Source organism: Epinephelus lanceolatus, chromosome 20, assembly GCF_041903045.1.
Source record: "Epinephelus lanceolatus isolate andai-2023 chromosome 20, ASM4190304v1, whole genome shotgun sequence".
Taxonomy (NCBI): domain Eukaryota; kingdom Metazoa; phylum Chordata; class Actinopteri; order Perciformes; family Serranidae; genus Epinephelus; species Epinephelus lanceolatus.
In genome coordinates, this window is record NC_135753.1 from 17742764 (window position 1) to 17765593 (window position 22830).

The window sequence follows — 22830 nt, forward strand, 5'->3', positions numbered from 1 at the left end:
GTTTTCAAGGAGACCAGCTTATGTGGAAAAGGAAGGAAACGATTAAAGGAACTCTTGACAATGGTAATGATAACTCCTGACGGCCCGGAGAGGCCTTGGCCAGTTTTCTTTTGTTGGGAATGAAAGATAGAGCATAAATGCAAGATAACAAGTTCAAGAGCCGCTCTGATTTGACTGAGGTTGATCTGGGTTCAGATGTGATTAGAATAAAACAGATTCCTGAGTCAAACTGAGAGGACAATCTTTACTATGTATCAACAAAAGCATCAGTAAGCGGCTGCGGCAGAGTAAAAAGTCCCAGGAAAAGCTGAAAGAAAGACGTGTATTATCTTTGATTTTTTTCATTTTTACCCAAAGCCGCCACACTACAACTTGATGATTTGACCCAGTCTTTTTCAGTGGTGTGCTGCTGTCCCAGATAAAAACTGTAGGGAGCTTTAAGGCAACAGTTCCTCCACCTCATCTGTTTTTTTAAACATATGTTTATTGATTTCATACATTTAACAAGTTATGCATACATACAAGAACTCTCCCTGATTAGAACATGCAGTAGAAAATGCAAAAATAATAATAATAATAGTAATGACAAAAATGATAATGATAAAAACAAAATCCACATAAATAAAAAATAAAATAAATTTTAAAAAAGTGAATCAATACCTATAACAAGATTAAAGGTGAAGCAACAATTAACAACAATTAGACATAAATAAAGGAACATGAAACTTGAATACCTCTACTGTCATTTTAATGATACATTAGAATAGAGACTCATTAAGAGCAAAAACTTCCTCCGTATTTCACCCAAAACTCTTAGATTTAAAGGAATACTTCAATCCCCAAATGACCTATCGTGTATCAGTTACTCACCCCTTGTTACATTAAATTTGTTAAGAAAATTCCCGTGTTCAGTGAAGTAAAATGACTGTTTTTGTCAGTGGAGCCAGGCTTTGGAAGGAGCATTGATAAGTTTCACTTTTAATTCAGTTCCTCGTCACAAAGGGCTGTCAGTTTGGTAAGTGCTAAGCATCAGACCGGATCAGTGAGTCTTGGTCATACTGCATGAGTTGTGTGACAGTTTGTAAACAGATGTTTTGATATAGTTTTGCTGTTGTTAAACTTCAGTTCATCAAGAATTTTCTCAGTTTTTGGATTCTTTGCTCACCGGAGGCAAACAAGAAAAACTTAGTGTTGTTTATTTCAACGTAGCACATGGTGAGTAACTGATATACAAGTGGTCATTTGGGGGATGAAGTATCCAGTGACATGCATTATTTAATTAATCAGTTTCTTAATCTAAAAGAAAATATATATCCATTTTAACAGGCCATTTCGTGCTCTATAGAGTCAGAAATCTTCACTTTCTCCAAAAGAAATCTGCCTAGATTTGATCAAGATTTGAACATTTTCATGAATTTTCTTGACTCTTAAGCAACATTTGTTTGATGTGAGTGAAGCCTTCCTTGCGTCAAGATACAATAAATGATTTCAGGAAAATTCTGTATCGGAAACAAGTGAAACTGTTTCACCCCTTGGGCACACTTAAGCGAGATTTAGTGAAACAAGAGTTGGTGACTCATTCGCGGTCTGAATGAGCATTTGGGCTGGAATATTTTCACGTTATCAGTTTACTTCAGACTTTGTCGTGACTGGAAGTCATGAAGCCTGGCCATGATTCTTCTCTGATTGGGCACCATGCCCTGCTCTGATATTTGTAGGATAGTTTTTGCAGTCACGTTGTCATCTGTTGGAGTGGGGTTGTGTAATGTACCAGTCGGTATTTGTTAGAGGTAACAGAACATGATAAGTTGAACTTTCCTCCTCTCCTTTTCTTCTTCAGCTGAAGTCCAGAGTGAGATTGAGCGGATTTTCGAACTGGCCCGCACGTTACAGCTGGTTGTTCTGGACGCCGACACCATCAACCACCCGTCACAGCTCGGAAAGACTTCCCTCGCCCCCATCATTGTCTACGTCAAGATCACCTCTCCCAAGGTGAGTCAAACGTCTGATCCAGTCACAGAGCCAGTCAGTGTGTGTGTAATAACAGGAACCCTAGCTGTGACTTTAAATACGTGTATACAGCGTGTGTGACGGAACTGATTCATCACTTTGACCTTCAGCATGAGTAAAAACAGCTCATGATTCAGTGATCAATAAAAAAAACAGACATTTGGGTAACATAAAGAATGAGAAGAGGCATAGCTAAGGAGGGATGAGATACAAGCTTAGAATTAAAGTGGCATCAGTGTGAGTCACAGTCGCAGTGGGATAAAATAAAACTCTCTCTACCAGCTGTCGTCTCAGTTACGTCTGCTGCCACATCATATACAGCTAAACTTAAACTGCTTTTACAAGTTGTATCAAAAGTGGTGGAAAAAATACTCTAGTCATTTCTGTTCCGTAAAAATACTCCATTACAAGTAAATGCTATACTTAATAAGAACTATTAGCAGTTATAGGAAATGTCTGTACGTCACCTTGCTGCATTTTGATCACTTATAAACTATGATAATCTGGACATGGACTACATCTTTTGCATCCAGCCTCACTCCTTCTTCTCCTTGCAGTTCTCACACTCACACAACTGCAATTACATGCAGATATTACTATTAGCCTGCTAACAGCAGAACATTACCATGAGAAACACCAGGAGTTTTTGCTGCTTCTAGGATGTTGATGTTTCTCACAACTTCGATCATATCTGCTCCCTCACATTCGACACACAGCTTTGCTCACTTACGAGGGCACAGCAGCTCAGGTCTGTTTGTCTTTGCTGTCTGTGGCTCATTACTCATGATATGTAACCAATGAATGTTGCTGTGGGCAGGACACGGAGTGAGGCTGCGGAGTGACTGCAGACATCAGAGCAAGAGTCCAGGTTTTATTTGATCGGCTATTGAATTTTACATAGTAAAAAAATAAAAGACAGATAGAAAATGAATGCGTGGCGGCCAATGTCGATATTGTGGTGGGCCGCCACCAATAAATCAGTGTATGGGGAAACAGTGATGTCTGACAACACTACAGGAGTGACATGTTAAATTTGTGGATTACTCTTTTACTAAAGCATGAAGGCATCAGCTGCATTTTAATACTGTAGCAGGCTGAGACTGAGCTGGGTTAACTGCCTTAGATACAGTAAGGACCTAACTAATTTACCTAACAGTTAATTTAGTCTGGCAGTTCCTAACCTGGAGGTCGCGTCCCCTTCAAAGGATCACAAGATGAATTTGAGGGATCCTGAAATGATTAATGGGGTTGCAAAAAGCGAAAAATGAAGTTTGGCTTCATGAATCACTTTTGATGACGATGACCACCCCCCACCCCGCAGCAGCTAAGTTTCTGCACTTGTTACCGCTCTTCTAATCCTCTCGGGTACGAACAGGGGTTGCTATCATTGGCCTACAGAGCACCGCTAGTGACCTGGCAATGAAGCAGTGTTCTTTTTTATTTGATGACTTGATAGACTGCGCGTGAAACTTAAGTTGTGAACAAATTACAAGCATCGTGACAACCTCACTCATGGAGTGCCTCCTGTCTGGTCAGAACTGACTGTTTGTATAATGTATTATAATGCTACTCTTTGGGCCTCAAACGGTTAATCAAATGTGAGAAGTTTATAGAGGAAATGTCTCTTTGATGGAACTGCTGACGACTCATACATGTTTGAAATGTGACAATAGCTCCTAACTAGACAGTGCTTTTGTGTTAGGAGTCACAAGACAACACCGTAGGAAACTGGATTAACAATGCCTTGTGTTTTATAAATTCATCATATGTTTTTTGTGGATTACAAAGTACAATATTTACCTCCTAAATGTGGTGGGGTAGAAATATAAAGTAGCAGAAATAACAAATACTCAAGTAAAGTACAAGAACCTCAGTTCTTCTTTGAGCACACTACTTGATGTAGTTTGTTGATTGTAAGGGCTTCAAAAGAAGCTGTCGTCTTTGTGTCTGGATTTTTTGTACATTATAATATTTCCCACATGAAGCCTAAACTCAGTTTTGTCAAAATAAAACCAACATGACCTTGCTGCCTTATTTGCCCTCAGGTGCTGCAGAGGCTCATCAAGTCCAGAGGCAAGTCTCAGGCCAAACACCTCAATGTCCAGATGGTGGCTGCTGACAAGCTGGCTCAGTGCCCTCCTGTAAGTCTCTGCAGTGGGCCCAGATTTGCCCAAATTACCATTGACTTGAAAACAGTGTCTGAAACAACCTAGAGTTTTGACCCTTGGAGATGGTTTTGGCTTTGAGTTTCAGTTTCATGCATGTCTGAAGTCAGAATTTTTTTGGGAGCGTTATAATTCATGCCAATTCTATTTCTGCTCTTCTATAATCTGCTTAGTTATTATTTTAGAAAATGAAGCAAGCACCCCAGGCTTGTGAAAGTGCAGGCTTAATTTAATTCAAATAGCAGTCCATATCTTCAGGGAATTACTGTTTAAGATTTTCTCAGCATTAAGGCCTAATGCTATTTAGTGTTTAATTCAGTGGGTAACAGAGCTCTGACAGTATATATAAACATCAGGATGATTTCTTTACAGATAAGAAACGTCTTGGTCTTACAGTCTAACATCTTGTTTACTCGACCTCCACATGTCTCCTCTCCTTCATATTCAACTCTGTCTGCACCCGTCTCTCCTTCCTCAGGAAATGTTCGACATCATCCTCGATGAGAACCAGCTGGAGGATGCATGTGAGCATATGGCTGATTACCTGGAGGCCTACTGGAAAAGCACTCACCCCACCAGCTCCAGCCCCCCCAACCCACTGCTAACGAAGCTGCCCACAGCCACCCTGCCCTCCAGCCCGGCCCCAGTTTTCGCCGTGCAGGTACAAGAGCTGAGGCCACAGAGAGGGCGGGAATAGGAGGTGGTAGAGGCAATGCTAGAGGGATGGAAAGGGAGAGAAGAAGAAAACCTGCAGTAAATGAGGTTTCAACATAATAGACAATAAGTTGGAGCAAACATACAGTTTTACAGAATGATTCTCTGTTGTAGTGTTTTGACAGAAATAATAATATCCATAATGAATGTAACATATCATAAACTTTAACGTCCATCTGTTCTGTCTGTCTATAATTATCAGTGCTCAAACCAGTTAAAAGACTCATTACTGCTACAACTGGACTGTGCAGGAAACTGGGATGAATTCTGGGATAGACATTGCTCTTATACATGTTGAAAACCGCTTCACAGCAGAATTAGGATAGAAGTCTGCCACAAGTGCGTATTAAGACCCCGTACACGTTAGGGGTGGGAATCAGCAGAGGACCCACCATACAATATTATCACGATACTTAGGTCATAATACAATATTGCTGTGATATTGAGATAGGCTGAGTGTGCGGCTCTAGTCTGGAGAACGTGAGACACACCAGTAGCCAGTTATCTGTGAGATAATGTGCCATTATAGTCACATATGAATCCACTGACCTTAAAGTCCAGGTGTCACGAGTTAATGCCACCCTTCCTGCTGTACTCAAAGACTCCTCAGCTTTATGCTTCACTTCTCTGTAGAGCTTGGGTATGGCTGTGTCGGTCAAAAACTTCAGGGCGGAGTCACATGCCAACGAAGTGATTTTAGCATGTAGCAAAAGCCTTCGTTTTCAACAGCACTGTATGGACGCAGATCTTTGCACATGGCGTAGGTCATGAACTTTGTCAATCCCAGAGTATTTATTCTCATATGCTTGCAAATCGCACCTATCAAGTCCTCTGTTCCTTCCATGTTAAAAATCCAAAATAAGTCCAAACGTTTGATTTAAACACAGACGGCACGTTTCCGATTTCTTTGTCCAGTGCCTTCATCTTCGTTTTGATGAACTTTCTGCCAAATGCTGTTGACTGAGTCTTCTGCTGACCTCACCAGGAAAATAAACATCAGCACCAACTAGTGGACTAAAAAAGCAATTGATTTTATTATTCTAGTACCAAAAGTTGTATTAAAATGTGTATTTGCAGAAATTAATGATGTACATAATAAAAGACTGATACCTGGCGTCCATGTTTCGATACAATATTGCCATGCAAAATATCGCGATGCTATGCTGTATCGATTTTTTTACCCCACCCCTAGTACACATGCCACATTTTTGCGCTCTGAAGTCCATTGTTGTCGATGTAGACACAAGTGTGGCATGCTCAGAAGCAACAGCGAGGCCTTTGCAGTACACAAGCGTTCCCAAGAGACTATTTTTCCGGCTGCTCTCTGAGATAAACAGTGTTCAACTTTTGGAATGCAGCAACAAGCACTGCATGCCTTGTGACGAGAAACAAGCAACCACAGCCAGCAGATATCTTTTCTTTTCTCCCATAGATATCAGTCTGTGGTAAATATGAAGGAGAAGTTGATCATATTAGTGCAGGGCTACCCAGAGCATCACCTGGAAGAAGTTCAGCTCTGAACTCCAGATTTCTGACAGGTCAGGCTATGATAGTGCAGGTTACGGTCACTTTACATCATCAGGCGCCACCTGCCTACGTGCCCTTGAAAGTTGTTACAGAGTCGTCCTTTCCAGGCGGTAAAAAAACGCAGCATGTGTCCTGGCCCTAAGTGTGTTGTGGGCTGGCAGTTTAGAGGAGAGGTAGACAGGAAGTGGGTCAACATTGTGATTCAATGAAACCTTTGATTTCAAATGCAATTAATTTATATGTCTTACTATATTTTTTTAAGCAGATTAGATTGTCATTGTCATGGTATGATTTTGTGTGGTGTAACATAACTATTACTCCTTTTTCAGCTAGTGTGTAAATGCTGCATAATCCCTTAACTTCTGCCCCTCTCTCCATCCACTGCCATCTCAATGGGAAATGTAAGACTGAAAATGAGGAGATGCCTGATATTGATGAGGAGCAGGAGTGAGACTTGTGACATGTGATTTAGTGTGGTGAGTGTGGAGAGGCCCTCAGATAATGGTGTTTTAGATACAGAGGCTGCCGTGGTCCTGCAGACTGAAAATACAAACACCTTGAAGTTTTCTGTAAAGTCCGCCTCCTCCAGGATTCATTAACCTTCAGTGGATGGTTGATGAATATTCAAGCAGAGTGTGTGTTCCAGTGTGTGTATATTTAAACACATGATGCACCAGAAGCAACGAGGGTGAAGTGAATTTTAATCTGCATGAGTCGTGTTTGTGTGTTTGCAGTGCAGTTTTTTGTTTTCTGTCACCTGACTGACTGACATGTGTTTGTGACCTCAGGGCAGCAGTGCTGAGCAGAAAGGAGACAAAGCATTAGTGGAGAGAAAGGGCTCCAGAGAGGATCACCAGCACCATCATCACCATCACCACCACCACCACCAGAGCCAGGACCAGGCTGATGCCGATGCAGAGGCTGAGGGGGAGGGCAATGAGGAGGAGAGGCCTCTGAGAACAGAGTCCTCTAGGAGAGCCCAGCACATCCACCACCGTTCGTCTTCCACCAGGACTGAGCACCACAACCACCATCACCACCACCACCACCACACCAACCGAACCCGGGGCCTCTCCCGGCAGGAGACTTTGGACTCGGAGACCCCCGAGAGCAGAGAGAGCCGAGAGAGCAAGGACTCTGCTTATATCGAGCCACGCACACAGCTCCTCCACCAGGAAGAGGAGGAGGAGGAGGAGGAAGAGGAGGAGGAGGAAGAAGAGGAGGACCTGGGGGAGGGGCACCCCCAGCAGCAACAGCGTTACGAGCCACTGCCCCACCGGGACCACAACCACCATCACCACCACCACCATCACCGCGGTGGGGCGGACGAGGCTGGCCACAGCACAGGACACCACCGTTCAAAGGAGCGCGAACAGGACCATAATGAACGGAACAAACAGCGCTCGCACCACCACCGGCCAGCACGTGACCACCACCACCACTACTATGACCGGGACAGAGACAGGGACCGAGAGGGGGAGGTGGCTCCCAAAAAGAGGGGTGACGCAGGGGAATGGGCCAGAGACTCCTACATCCACCAGTGACAGACCAAATCCCTCCTGAAGCTCATCTGGACTCGTAACCATTCTGTTCTCCCATCGTGCTGCTATACCCTGAAACCACAGCATCCTATTTATGTACACTTCCTTTGTAAATGCTGTTGCATCTTTTTCAATGGCAGGATTTTGATTACATAGATACAAATATAAATATATAAATATATGTATGTGTGTATCTATGCATAGACGTTGTTTATGTGTGGATATGCATGAATATTCTCAAATATGCATATTTTAAACCTGTGTTTGATAAAGCATGACACAAAAGCAGAATTATTTTCTGTACTGAGCTGTGCTTTCTGTGATTAGCATTTTTATTTTTATTAATTTGTTTTGCTTGCTACCACTTGAATAATTTGTTCCTTCAGACTACTGCTAGGGTTGACTGCAACGGTTGACTAACCAAGTTAGTTTGATGCTGTATTTGCAGAGGTCTTTTGTTTAAAACAAGAGTTTGGCATTTGGGAAAATAAGCTCATTCGCTTTCTTACTGAGAGTTACACTCAGTTGCCAGATTATTAGGTACACGTAGCTAAAACAAATGCAATCTAAGAAAACAGTCCTGCAGTAAATCCTGACTTCATGAAGGTCACAATGTTCAGCTTTTCTTGAAATTGAATTTTAGAATCATTTTGCAAACTGCAATCTGATTATATAACGTATGGTTTTACTGGCAGGCGTTTCCATTATTTTGTCCACCCTATATCAGTGAGGGTGGTCTAAATCAGTGGTTCCCAACTGGTGGGTCGCGGGTCCATTGTGAATGGACCGCAAGTGAATCACGAATGTGTCAACTTTGTAAAAAACACACTTTATGTAGTACAGTGAATGAAGTACAGTGAATTTCCAGCCCAGGGCTTTTATTTTGAAGTGCTATTTCCTGCTGTAGAGTAAGTGACTAATAGACAGCTACTTGACAGAGACAGCTTGACAACAAGGCCAAATGCAAGTATGACACTGAATGTATTAAACTGTGTGGACCTTGTACATGTAACTAAGGAGAAATCTGGACCAGCTGGGAACCACTGGTCTAAATAATAGAAACAGCACAACAGTATTAGACTGCTTTAGTTTTAGCTACCTGATAAACTGGCAACTCAGTCTAGATGAGATGATCAATACTTATTGTATACTGTATGTTTAGTGAATATGAAGCTACAGCTAGCAACCTGTTAGCTTAGCTTAGCTGGAAACAAGGAGAAACAGCTAGTCTGAAGTAAAACACTTTATAACTCGTGTTTTGTCTGTACAAAAAATTAAGTCTAAGCACAAGTTTTGGTTTTACGGCAGGGCTTAAAGGGATTGTTAGGATCTTTTGAAGTGGAGCTGTAAGAGGTACTCATCCATAGACAGTGTATAACCCATAGTAGATGTCAGTCAGCACACCTCCAGTTTGGAGAAGCAGGCTGGAGTCCAACATGGAAGCTAAGCAATGCTGTGGAAGGGGGCAGCAGCAAAATCGATTTTAGACAACTTAAAAAAGTCCACCTAAAAAAAAGTGTACGCTATATTGAGAATATTTTTACTGCTTTACCTGTCAAGTAGCCCTTACTAGTTCAAGGTAATGGAATTCCATCCATCCATTTTCAACTGCATATCCAAAGCTGAGTCGCGTGGGCAGCAGGCTGAGCTAAGTATTCCAGACATTCCTTGCTCTAGCAACGCTTTCCAGCTCCTCCTGGAGGATTCCGAGGCGTTCCCAGGCCAGATGAGATATGTAATATTCTGGGTCTGCCCCGCGGCCTCCTACCAGTTGGGAGGCACCCTGGAAGCATCCTGGAGAGATGCCTGAACCACCTCAACTGACCCCTTTTGACGCGAAGAAGTAGCGGCTCTACTCCGAGCTCCCTACGGTTGTCCAAGCTCCTTACCCTATCTCTAATGCTGAGCCCAGCCACCCTACGAAGGAAACTTTTTCCGGCCGCTTGTATCTGCAATCTCATTCTTTCGGTCACCACCCAGAGCTCATGACCATAGGTGAGGGTTGAGACGTAGATGGACCACTAAATCAAAAGGTTTGCATTTCGGCTCCCTCTTCATTACGACAGTCCAGCATAGTGCCTGCATCGCTGCAGACGGTGCGCCAAACCGCCGATCCATCTCACGCTCCATTCTACCCTCACTCGTGAACAAGACCCCGAGATACTTGAACGCCCTTGCTTGAGGCAGCAACTCTCTCCCAACCCAGAGAAGGCAATCCACCATTTTCCAGCAGAGAACCATGGCCTCAGATTTGGAGGTGCTGACTCTCATCCCGCCCGCTTCACACTTGGCTGCAAACTGCCCCAGTGCATGCTAAACTACAAAATGAATGTAGTTATAATCAGTAATAGTTACTGAAAAAAGGTATTAAATTACAGTTACTAATCAAAATGTTGGTAATTACAAAGGGTTAATATTTGAAAACAGCATATTCTTTTCGGTAAAAGGTTTATATGTAGAGTATATCATTGGTAAAATAGGGTAAATAGTTACATTACTTATTCGATTCTCAACAAAGTAACTAGTACTCTGTAACAAAATACATTTCAATTGTAACCTTCCCAACAGTGGAAGCCTGAACAGCTTCAGTTCCTTATCTGCGCTCTCGTCAAAGCCACTAGACTCCACTGAGAAGAACAGTAGAAGAACAGAAGAACAACTAAAACTCACTTAACACACGAGTTGTTGGTCTACTAGTTTGTTTGTGTTATTGTGTCTGCCACAAACTCATTGCCTGAAGCAGCAGTAGACCAGCAGCTCCTGTGTTCAGCTGTGATAAAGTATTATTAATCTCAAGAGTCTGGCTTTCAAGAGAGGGATAGAACGGCTTCAGTTCCCCTTCGGAAATTGCTGTCTGACGGCAACGTAAAGCAGTTGCTTAGCTTTCATGTTGGTACTGTTATCTCCTTCTTCAAACTGTGGGTGTGCTGACTGACATCTATCATAGGTGATACCTTGACTGTGGATGAGTGCCTTATGCAACCCTACTTCAAAAGATCCAAACTATCCCTTTAACTTCAGCTAATGTACTGTAAGCTATCCAGCTGCTAACGCTAGCTGCATATTTACCAAACACAGTGGTAAAAATGGTGTCTATCTTCCCATCAAACTGTGTGCAAGAAGGCTAATGAGCATATTTCCCTAAGTGTCAGACCACTCCCCCAATTTTATGTTCATCATTTACTGCTTAGTTCCTTTTTAAAATTCTGCGTCCATGGTTTTAAAAATTTGGTTCAGACATATTTAAGCCTCCCTTGAGGTGCACCTTAGTCTTGCTTTCCAAGACGAACGAGTTCTATGACAACTTCCTCTCTTACATGCAGTACTGTTCTCTTTGTATGGGTCCAGAAACATTTTATAACATTGATACACCCTTTATTCTGCACTTTTTTCTGATTCACGTTGGTTTAAAGTGAAATTTGATAAGACATTGCAACCTAACTGATAGGTCTACTACCAAAACTCCATCCAGGTTCATCTTTCTATTAAGTCTGAACCCTTTTTTTCTAACGAATGTTGTTTAATTCCCACGTTAAGAATGTTCATTTTAGGATTTCTTCTTCACTCAGTAGGTTCCTCACTACAGAATTCAAATGTTTACCAGACAAAGATAGTTTTGTCTTTTACCATCACTCTCCTGACCAACAGGATCTATTTTAAGAGTCAACTTTTCATGTGTTAATTAATGATACTGAGATCTGAATTGAGCTGCCCCTCTGTTTACAAACCCACCCCGTCCCTTCACTCCCTTTGATTTTGCCTGACAATTGTAATTACAGGATCTCCTCCATTTCTATGCTACGTTGGTAGCACTACAGATTTTCTAACAGTGTACATGTGTATGTACATAATGCATAAATATAAAGAATAAAGTTGGAAACAAAGGACTGACGAGGGGGGAGAAGGATTTGATGTGTGCTTTGTCAGGGGACCCAGACAGAGGAGGAGAGCGGTGCCTATAAATAGTCTGAAACTCTGCTGAAAAATTGAGGTAGACTCATCGGGCTGCCTCCTGAGTCGTCATGACAACATCGACATGAATGACAATACTGAGGGGATGCATCTAAAATAGCTTCTCCACACACAGACGCCCCCAAAATAGAAAAACAAGCGTTCGCAGAGATCTGATCTCAGAAAAGAGCGGCCATTATAATGGGTGGTTTGCATACGGTGAAATGCACAGATGCAGGGAGGTGGTGTGCGTTTCCAGACAGATGTGTGGGTGGAGGGACTAAGAAGAGTCTAATGGTGAAGAGGGATTGAGCTGAGGTCATTGTGAAGGTCCTCAAAATGCTGCATGATGGGAGAACGGGCCAGATGTTTGTGCGCCGTCGGCACAAGTCTATAAATTCAGCAGCTTTAATGGACGACCATTATTTTTATTGTGTTCAAGTATTGTAATTTGTATTCAAACCAACGTCTCATGAGTGTAATCAGACGACTTGTTTAATATTTAACAATCATGAAGAGAGAAGAATCTTATTTTAAAGGAACTTTTATTTTGAAAAACTGTAATTTCCTCCTGTTGGATGAGCTCCATGCAGCATCATGTCTCTCACACAGGCTGGACAAGTCTGTCAAAAATCAAGTCAAATTGTTAATACCTCTCATGACCTCTTTCTGCACGCTACTTCCTGATCTCTGAGATCCAGTGAATCCACTGTCACCATGGCAGCTGTGTCGTCACTGTTGTTATGGCGATGCAAGCACTGCTGCATTTGCCAATACTCATTCAGTCTCCATCCCCACGTGCCTCCCTTTCTCCCCCTCCCTCCCTCCCTCTCTTTCCCGTGCACTCTCCTCTCTCCTGCCCTGGGTGTTTATAAAGCTTATCCCTATATGGCCCGCAGTTTCTGAGAGCAGCTGTTAAGAGGCAGATGCTGTAAACAGCGCAGTGAGCGTCTTTGTCAACACTGCCCCGTCAAAGCACACACAGTGTGGTAATATAAACACTATTGTTCCCGTCTGCGTTCTCGTGTGAGAGCTCATGGTGCCGTAAGAGGAAACATGCCCTCTGGTCAGTTTTTCAGGAACTTGGCAATAAAGAAGCCGATAGTGTCCCCGTCGGCTCTGCGGGGGAGGGCGGCTGCTGGAGTCTCTGTCTGATCCCAGCTCAGCTCGGGACTGAACCTCTGGAGGAGTCGCAGCTGCTCAGGTAACAGGCCGGCTCCCAGCATGCCTTCTGCGCCGATGTGAGGCTCCTGGAAACGAGAGCGTGATGTGGTGAGGTTTCCAAACATCTCAATACATATTTGTGAGTCTGTCCACGAGGCTGAGGTGTCATACCTGAGGCTTAAGTGTGAGGCAGGGGAAGGTGCTGAGGGCCCAGGCTACCTGCTCCTCATTCTCTGCTAGAGTCACTGTGCAGGTGCTGTAAACAAGAACCCCGCCTTTCTTCAGCAACCGCACTGCCTGCAACAAACAAAAACCTTTTTATTAAATCAGCTGTAATTAATAACAGAAAAACCAAACACTGGCTCTAGATAGGGCCATTCACATTTTGGCCTCGTCCATCATAGTTAGCAGCCCCTCACAATGACCAGTGCCGGAAAAATGTTTGGTTTTTTTTAACACAAAATTGCTTTATTCAGTGTTTTTACTGGTTTGAATCACATGGTCTGTTTGTTTTGGAGAGGAAGAGACCTCTGTAGATAATTCAGCTCCTGGTAAAAACCTCCTGAACAATGAACATGAAGGAATTCTAACCAGGAGAAATTTCAGCTGGTTGCAATCTGCACTTCTCACCACTAGATGCCACTAAATCCCCCTTAAAGGTCCAGTGTGTAGGATTTAGGGGATATATTGGCAGAAATTAGTATATTTTCTTTAGTGTATAATCACCTGAAAATAAGAATTGTTATGTTCTTCTCACCTTAGAATGAGCCGTTTATATGTACATAGGGAGCAGGTCTTCATTTATAGAGATCACCATGTTTCTACAGTAGCCCAGAATGGACAAACCAGTAAGAAGTAAGAAGCCCAAATGCAATTTGCAGCACCGGAGTTACACTAATCTGTAACGTGAAACTGCTTTACTCAGTGTTTTTACCAGTTTCAGTCACCTGGTCCATTTGTTTTGTTTTTAAGGGAGAGACCTTTGGGTATAGTTCGGCTTCTGATGAAAACCTTTTGAATGTTTGGATCTTACGTTATCTAAGAAAAAAGGTGACCACACATTAGCATGTGTTGGACTAGCCGGCTCCAGTGACATGCCAGACTGCATCAGAAATACATGGATTTATAAAGTGAAACTACATTATTCTGTGTTTTACCAGGTCTGTTTGTTTTGGATAGGAACAGACCTCTGTGGATAATACAGGTTATGGTAAAAACCTCCTGAACGTCTGGATCAGACAAAGGTGAGCAAACATTAACTTATGAGAGAAAAGGGGTGAGCACACAATAGCATGTTGTGGGTGAGTCTCAAGATGCCGAATAGCGTCCGAGATGCATTGATTTGTAACGTGAAACTGTTTGATTCAGTATTTTTAGCAATTCTAAGTACCTGGTCCGTTTGTTTTGGAGAAGAAGAGACCTGTGTGGATAATTCGGCTCCTGATAAAAACTTTCTGAACAATTAACACTGAAGGAATTCTGGCTGGCAGAAGTTTTTAGCTGGTTGCAATCTTCAGATCACCACTAGACACCACAAATACCCCTGAATCTTACACACTGAACCTTTATAAAGCCAGTGTGTGATACCTACTCAGCAGCAAACTTTAACTGTTTACCATCACAGTAAGAGACTAGCTAGTGAACACAGTGGAGTTCTAAAAAGAGCTAAAGGAGGGTTGACTGTTGGACTTAAATTAACCAAGTGCTCAAAAATCCAGAGTCCAAACAAATGAAACTGAATGTTTTTCCTTAACTGCTGGATGTGTAAATGTGAAACTCTTGACTAACAGGTTTTCCATATCAACTTTAATATTGATGATGTGTCAATATTTTGATAACAAATTATTTCTGCTGACCCCAAGTGGCCAAAGAGTCCATTGCGGGTTTAAAGGTCCCGTTTGTAGGATCTAGGGGTAACTACTGGCAGAAATGGTGTGAAATATTCTTAATTATGTCTTTATTAGTGTATAATCACCACCACCTGTTTTTGTTACCTTACAATGAGCTATATATATGTATATAGGAAGCGAGTCCTGATCCATAAAGGCCACCATGCTGCTCTACAGCAGCCCAAAACAGACAAACCAAACACCGGCTTCAGACAGGGCCATGCCTGTTTTTGCATCAGCCACAGTACGGTACATAGAAGTTTTGAGTTCTGCAGCCTCACCACTAGATGCCATTAAATCCTACAGATTGGACCTTTTACTTCTGTTAGTATGTGCTTTATAAAGGTGACAGATATCTGCCAAAAATGAGTCTTTCTTCAGTCTAGATGCTGAATAACTTTGAGGAAATGCTGGTGGACACTGATGGAGCTCTGTATTGGCTTTAGCTTACATTTATGCATATTTGTATAACAAGTAATGAAAAAACAGTGTGACTACTGCTGAAGGTAGAAGCAGAAATACTTTCTGGAGCTGTTTTGCAAAACTAACCAGCTACTGTGGACACGATGTGTAAGTTTTTTTAACACCAAGGTCAGTGTAGAAGCATAGAAAAGTTTCTATTGTACAGCATCAGTGCAATGAATTTTAAAAAGTCTCTTGATGATCAAATTTACAAGGAAAAGATGAGAAAAAACTTCCTTAAATATTCTGAGGTGTATTCTCCCTTTAATATGTGAATTCAAGCTGGTTAATCACACAGCAGTGTCACAGTTACACAATGCTGCCATCTACTGGTCAACATAAGCTACTGTCACTGTGATGTGAGGGAAAGAAATGTGTTAAATGCTTTAATCTGTGTGGTAAAACCTACCGCATGGAATAACTTGCGCTGCAGTGGCTGGTAGGAGCAGATCTCCTTCAGGTTCCAGGTGCAGGACATGTTGGGTCTCTGTCCGAGTCCACTACAGGGGGCGTCCAGCAGAACCCGGTCAAAGCTTTCAGGAGGGAAGGGAGGTCCTGCGATACGTTCAGAAACACAAGTGCTTCATATATACACAGAGTCCTGGCATCATATATATGTATATTTATGTGACCCTGCTGTCACTCTGTACCTTGAGCGTCCTGTCCCGAGTCACTGCTCACAGCTTTAGCGCTGTCAAAGCAGTAAACTTTGATGGAACGTAACTGCAACATTTGGGCGTTTTGACGAATTTTATCGATCTTACTTCTGATCTTGTCCAGAGCAAAGACCTCACCCTGTGTGAGACAGACAAGGCACAAAAAGCATCAGCTATACAGTATTCAGATCCTTTACTTCAATACAGCTATGTAAAAATACTCCATTTTGGGGAACCACTGCTGATACAGCCTGATATGTGAGATGTATTCTTTATGACTGGATTCTGCAGCAAACATCTGCAGCTGACTGTACAACTTGTACCTGATCCCCCATGAGCGCAGCAATGTGGCAGGTCTTCCCTCCGGGCGCAGCACACATATCCAGGATCCGTTCTCCAGGACGAGGCCCAAGAACGTGTCCCACAACCACAGAGGGAAGGTTCTGTACAACATGACAAGACAACAAATGTAAAGTGGCTAAACACAAACTGAACCAGTGCAGCAGTAGAGGGAACAATACACATAATCACTTTGTTATACATTCTGATAATATAAATACCTGCAGGAACACCAGGTCGGGTAGAACACCGTCGAAGGAAGGACTGTGATAAAGTGGCTCCACCATCTGAACACCTATTCCTCTAGAATAACAGACGACAAGGACTGAATACATGTTTTTCTTTTCATTTTAGGCCAGACAATCACCAATTTGACCCAGGGGGAGATGTGAGTGATAGACCATTGTCTTGTTTTGTGGACAGTGACGACCTATCTCTGCATCAAGAGCACCTGTTTTGTGTCACATCACTTTCACATTATCCTTCTCATATTACACTGAAGCTAATAACTACTTAAAGGAATACTTCATCCACAAAATGACCATTTGTTTATCACTCATCTTGTATTACGCTGAATTTCTCACATGCCTCCACGGGGAACGAAGAATCCAAAAACTAAGAAAATTCTTGATAAACTGGGGTAAAGGGGGGCCTCATTTAACAAGAGAAAAACTATATCAGAGCATCTGTTTACAAACTCTTGCAGTGTGATCCAAGTCTCATTTATCCATCGAATGCTCAGCACCTCCCAAACACAAGCATTTTTACTAAAATCTTACAATCCAATACCAATCAGAGCAGCTGTAGTTCAGACCATAAAGGCTTAGGTTGGGAACTGGTGGGTCACCAGTTCAAGTCCCCATACGGGCGAAGTATGGGGCATGGACTGGCAGCTGGAGAAGTGCCAGGTGTTCCTGACTAAAGCACTGTACTCCAGACTGCTCAGGGTGCCTATCAAAGATGTCAGAGCCACCTGGCCTTATATCTCTCCATTTAATGCATGTATAGGTCCTGTTTGTGCGTGTGTGTATTCAAATAATGAATTTCCCCTCAGGGGTTAATAAAGTATATCTTCTTCTTCTATTTTATATCACTTTCATACAGGCTGCATGTCCGGGCCAGTGTGTGTGTGTGTGTTTGAACTCTGCATGTGCATTTTCTTGAGTTGCAGAGGTGCACCACCTGTCTGTACATGAGATGGTTTATGCAAAAGTGTTTTGAATGCTAAGTTTTGAGCCAAAATGACACAGATTACACTACTGAGTTTGTAAACAGACATTTCTATATAGCGTATGCAGCCCCTGATGACTTCAGTTCATTCAAGAATTTTCTGTTTTTGGATTCTACATTCACTGTAGAGACATGCAAGAAGACAAAGTTTTCTTCAATAATTCAATGTATCACGTGATGAGTAATTCATGTACTCATGATCATTTTGTGGGGGAAGTATTCCTTTAACATCAGGACGCTGTGTCAGTCCTGTCCACACATCATTATAATAATAAAAAACTCCACTTACTTGGCAGGTTTATCTGTGCAGAAGATGTCAGAGCGGTCTATCTGAGCGACTCCATTCCCCACAAACACTTTCTTTCCCTGAAAGTCTGAGGATCCTCGGGTGCACCGACCCTCCAGGTCAGAGACGACAGACACCGCATCTCCTGCCTTCATGTCTGTGCACAAATAAAGACACAAAGTCATGTTAGATAACCACGACCAACAAACTAAATTTGTATTTTAATCGACTGTAACAGCATCTGTCTTTGTGTCACTCACACTTGGGGCTGCCGAGGATCCCTGGGACAAAGACATGAGCACCTCTCAGTACGGCACTGCCACACTGAGCTCCAACCACCACCTCTGAGCTTAGCTGCTGCACAGGTCTGAGAAGACGAGACAGAGGGAGGTCACACTTTTATAAACACATTGGATGTCCTTGACTGTAGCAGAGCCTAGATACTCAAGAGATACAGCATATCTTAACTTCCTGAGAGCTGCTGGAAGTATTGAGATCTCTAAATATAAACATAAAATCTGCCTATTCAGCAGGGCTTTTGATTAGGAATGGTTTATACACATTTGCATAATTTTATCACCTTTTTCATTGAACTTATACATGTTTTACATTTTTATTCTATTTTGTTTTATCTGTTATTTTATTATTGTAATTGTTTTAGCCCTCTTATATCTTTTTAATCTTTTTATTTTGTTCTTTTAATCTACTTTATCCAGTTTTTAGTTTAGCTTTTAACGATTTTATTATGGTATTATTATTATTAAAGATAAAGGGGGACTCCTATGCGAAAACACCACCATGTAACCCCAAAACAGATCTTTTATTGTGCCATTACTGTATTTATCTCTTTGGATCAAAACAAACCTGAATGCGCACCAAAAAAAAAAAAAGGAAATCTCTTTTTTCATTCTGTCGTCATTGGCTGACATTCCATGTGGGTTCGGCCTCAGGAAACATTCGCCCAGTGGTCGGACTGATCCTGCAATTTAAGGCTAAGTGTGTACGCCATAGAGCAGATACAGACACTGCTCCAGCATTCCTCACATACCTCGGGCCATCGACGGGAAGAAGCAGCACATCTGGAATTTGCGGGTGAGGAAGAATCTGAACGGAGATCTCGTCTGCTGATGAGCCACACAGCTGCTGCTTCAACAACAACAATAACACACTGAATGATTAGGACTCCAGTGACCACCACTGTGGGTAACTTCCTGTCTGTCGCTCTCACCTTTCTCAGCTCGTCTCCTAACTTGTGTCTGATCTCTTCCAGGGAGGCGAGATGAGTGCTGACCCGCACACAAGTGTACAAGGGAGGGTGAGACAGGCACGTGAGCAGCTTCTGGAAACGACTCTCTGCCTCCTGATGGCCGACTGCAGCCAACACCTGAACATGATCGTGATGACATGAAAAAAATAATGTTAAACAGGAACTTCACTGATTTCAAGTTTCAGCCTTTCAAATTTGGCGAATATCCCAAAAAGCAACCTCACAGTATATTAACATGAAATTCTGCCTTTGGCTGGTCCCCTATTGGATCATAGCTAACCTGTTGGAAGAAATCTTGGGAGTCTGGTTTGACAGTAATTTAAGTTTTGAGCAGCTCGTCACAAAGCTTGTGCAATCAGGTTTTTTCATCTTAGAAATATTTCAGAAATATGATCCATCTTAACTTTTAAAGACAGAGACAATATTACACACCTTCATCTCTTCACGCTTGGATTTCTGCGACAGCCTCTTTTCTTGCCTGAATCAAAAATCTTTTAATCAAATGCAGACTGTACAGAATTCAGCTGCTGGGCTTTTAACCAGAACCATGAGACGTGATCACATCACTCCAGTTTTAGCCTCTTTACACTGGCTCCCAGTGTGTTTTAGAATAGATTTTAAGATTTTAGTGATTACTTTCAAAGCTCTTCATGGTCTCTCTCCCAGCTATATGCCGTACACGCCAGGACGTACTTTGTGGTACTTGGACGGCAGAGGTCTTTTGTCTGTTCCAGAGGCCCGGCTGAAAACTAAAAGGGACGGAGCATTTGCTGTCAGCCTGTGGAAATCAGGTCGGCCGAGTCAGTGATCTGTTTTAAGTCCCTTCTTGAAACATACTTTTATCGGAGAGCCTTTCTTGATTTTACTTGAGTTTTAAGTTCATTTAGAGTGTCTTATATTTCCTCTGTTTTAATATACTCAAGTGTTTTTTATCAGTTTTTTCAGTTGATGTTTTCATGTCTTGTTTTTTTAATGACTGACATGTAAAGCACTTTGTAACTCTGTTTTTAAAAAAGTGCTTTGTAAATAAAGATCATTATTATTATTATAACACTACTTTCACTTGAATTAACATCATTCAGGTCACCAGATTAAACAGCATTAATAAATAGTTCCCAGGCCCACAGCTGCTACTGAGGACATCAAGCACATCTGCAGTTTACTTCATACAAATCACACAATAATGTGTTTTTTAGGGCTGATTCTGGTGTTTCTCAGAGTCAGTATCATTACATATGTCTGTTTTTGGGCCAAACAGGCAATTAAAGACAATTCAAACAATTGTGTGGGGAGATAAATTTCCCTGAAAATGATATCATCATTTTGGTTAAAAGCCAAAACTGTCTTAGGGAGGGTTTTACAGCGGGATTTTGTAATCATGGCATCAGTTTATCTCAAATCTAAGCTACGCCGTGAAGGTTCCCGCATCCTCTCTCTGTGCGTTCTAAATCGCATACCTTTTCTTTTTACCTTTAGTATGTACTGCAGGTGCCCTTAAAAAGTATGTACTGTTACATGCAGTATGCACATAGCTGGGACATACTATTGTCTCATAACATTACGCCCTGAACTTTGACCCTCTTACTCATATATCCATCCATTACATTGGAGATATAATGCCGTTTACTTAGCTCACCAGAGACGGGGTCAACCTTGACAGCTCTGATGTTGTTACTTAGCAATAAGTAATAAATGCACACATATTATATTCATGATAGTAAAATTACAGAGGCTGTGAATTTCTCTGTCATTGTTATTTAATAGTTATGCTCTTTTGTTGTTGGTTATATTTGTGATTATTTTATTCAATTAAACAATTAATATTCCTGTTATTACTAATGGACTGGTCATCAGTCACCTGAAGTCATCCATCAGTGTGACTTCTGACAGTCAATGTGACGTATCTTTCACTGTGCAAAGGATTGTGGGTCAGAATAGCCAGAAAAAGCATGCTAGCATGCATACTGCAAAATCTGACTGAATATAATCGAACATCCTGGTGCTTATGGCACACTGCATTTGAAATACTATGTACTGTATTGGGACATGCTATACAGTATGGTAGTATGGATACTGGAATGCACAGCAAGTGTCTTTGCACTGAAAGAGAGAAAGACATTTATTTTCATGATGCGCATTTATGATTCTCCAGAAGAGAGCAATCATTTCAATTCCTACCTCCTTGTTTAAGAAGACACTCTGCAGATAATCAGTGACTTCAGGGTTCAGAGAAATCCTCGGAAAAACAGACATTTCTTCAATCTGCACAAAGAAAAATATCCAATCAATAGGAGAAAAGCAAATTAATCATGACTGATGAGCTGTCGTAGGGGACTGCAGACAGATGTGGTTACAGTCTGGAGCCTCTGAGGTTGATTGGATGAGACTGAAAATCGATAAATGGTTAAAGCTTGATTACACTGTGGCCTATAATCACATGAGAAAGACACTTCTTTGCAGCAGTTTAGTCCCACAGAACAAAGGCATTTTTAATAACATTAATAATAATAATAATAATACCAAAACAACTCAAAATAAATCATGCCTGTGATCATTGTTAACTCAAGCTGAAACACTTTTTAAGAGGTCATGGTCTATGTGATGCTTGTCCTTGACTTTTACTGTAATTTTATCGTATTATTGTTTGTAAGTTGTATCTATTTGTACATTGCTTATGTCTTGTTAACCACTGTGGCCCAAGTCTATGGAACAGTGCACTTGAGCATCTGAGGATCTCCACCTCAAAGAAACCGTGGGGCTTTCACTTGGCTTTTACTTTATGATGCCTCATCATTTATTGCCTCTGATTTTAAGTGTCATCTTTGGCATTTTCTACCTTTTCTTTGCATTTATCTGTGGTTTTAAATGTTATTTTTTATTGTTTGTTGTTGTAATGTCTAGCTATTCACTTGTTACTTTTTCTGTGCTGTTTTACTGCAGCTCTGTGAAGCACTTTGGGCTGCATGACTGTATGAAAGGTGCTATATAAATAAAGTTTGATATGATTTGCTCTGTATTGTTCCTATGTTATTGTTGAGTTTTGCGTCCCAACACAATTAAACAGTAAATCAATCAATAATAATGAATGAAAAATAATAGATAATTTCATCAATTTAAAATCACTAAAATTATAAAGAGTCACAATTTAACTGCAGTAAAAATTCAGATTAAAACAAGCTGAGCAAATGAATTCTAAAATAATATGTTTTCAAAAGACAAATGTAGATGAAGAACTAATTTAGTTTGGTCTTTTACTGATTATAGTTCTTGTTTATGTATCCTGTTAACCCACCTATTATCGGCACTATCTTAAAATAAAATGTATGTGACATATCTAAATAACAGAAGCCGTGTGTGGTGATAACCTGACGGAGTGTGTCTCCTCTTAACATTAAATAATAACTCATAATAAACCTACTTTACCTCTAACACGGCTCATATTTATAATCTGACAGCTTGTCGTCATCGCTGTTAAACACATCTGCTACTTAAATTCATAATTAAAAGGCGTTCATTTAAATTAATTTCCTAATTAAAGTCTAATAGCGATGCAAAGGTTTTTAAAATCATCTTTCTGTACTTACTTTCTATGGAAGCATGGAGCATCCGTGTTTTGACCGGTACTTCCG

The 22830-nt window shown here is 41.4% G+C and overlaps 2 protein-coding genes across 9 annotated transcripts in view; one reads left to right on the forward strand and one right to left on the reverse strand.

The window, feature by feature from the left end:
- The window catches only part of cacnb2a (calcium channel, voltage-dependent, beta 2a), a 97079-nt gene extending 85238 nt beyond the window's left edge, over window positions 1-11841 (forward strand). For all 7 annotated transcript variants that reach the window (XM_033639169.2, XM_033639174.2, XM_033639171.2 and 4 more), the window contains 4 exons: window positions 1841-1992; window positions 4056-4151; window positions 4654-4836; window positions 7205-11841. In XM_033639169.2, coding sequence (XP_033495060.2) covers window positions 1841-1992; window positions 4056-4151; window positions 4654-4836; window positions 7205-7960 — 1187 coding nt within the window. In that variant the 3' untranslated portion in view covers window positions 7961-11841. The remainder of the gene's footprint in view (window positions 1-1840; window positions 1993-4055; window positions 4152-4653; window positions 4837-7204) is intronic.
- Window positions 11842-12436: 595 nt separating this feature from the next.
- On the reverse strand, window positions 12437-22830 carry nsun6 (NOP2/Sun RNA methyltransferase 6). Of its 2 annotated transcripts, none has more exons than XM_033639164.2 (12): window positions 22786-22830; window positions 21380-21463; window positions 19163-19318; window positions 18983-19077; window positions 18195-18301; window positions 17938-18091; window positions 16640-16721; window positions 16403-16522; window positions 16074-16218; window positions 15833-15978; window positions 13244-13369; window positions 12437-13158 (listed from the first exon to the last, which is right to left on the reverse strand). In XM_033639164.2, exons 2-12 carry the CDS (start codon window positions 21452-21454, stop codon window positions 12976-12978), a joined length of 1389 nt encoding a protein of 462 aa, XP_033495055.1. In that variant the 5' UTR covers window positions 21455-21463; window positions 22786-22830; the 3' UTR covers window positions 12437-12975. The 2 variants fall into 2 exon arrangements, with proteins under 2 accessions (XP_033495055.1, XP_033495053.1); XM_033639162.2 differs by having other exon boundaries at window positions 18983-19080.

Coding starts and splice junctions, on each gene's coding strand:
- nsun6 (XM_033639162.2), bottom strand. CDS start 21,454: ATGTCTGTTTTTCCGAGGATTTCTCTGAACCCTGAAGTCACTGATTAT. Junction 18,302..18,982: donor CTTCCCGTCGATGGCCCGAG/GTATGTGAGGAA, acceptor TCGTCTTCTCAG/ACCTGTGCAGCAGCTAAGCT. Junction 16,722..17,937: donor TGCACAGATAAACCTGCCAA/GTAAGTGGAGTT, acceptor CTGTTATTCTAG/AGGAATAGGTGTTCAGATGG.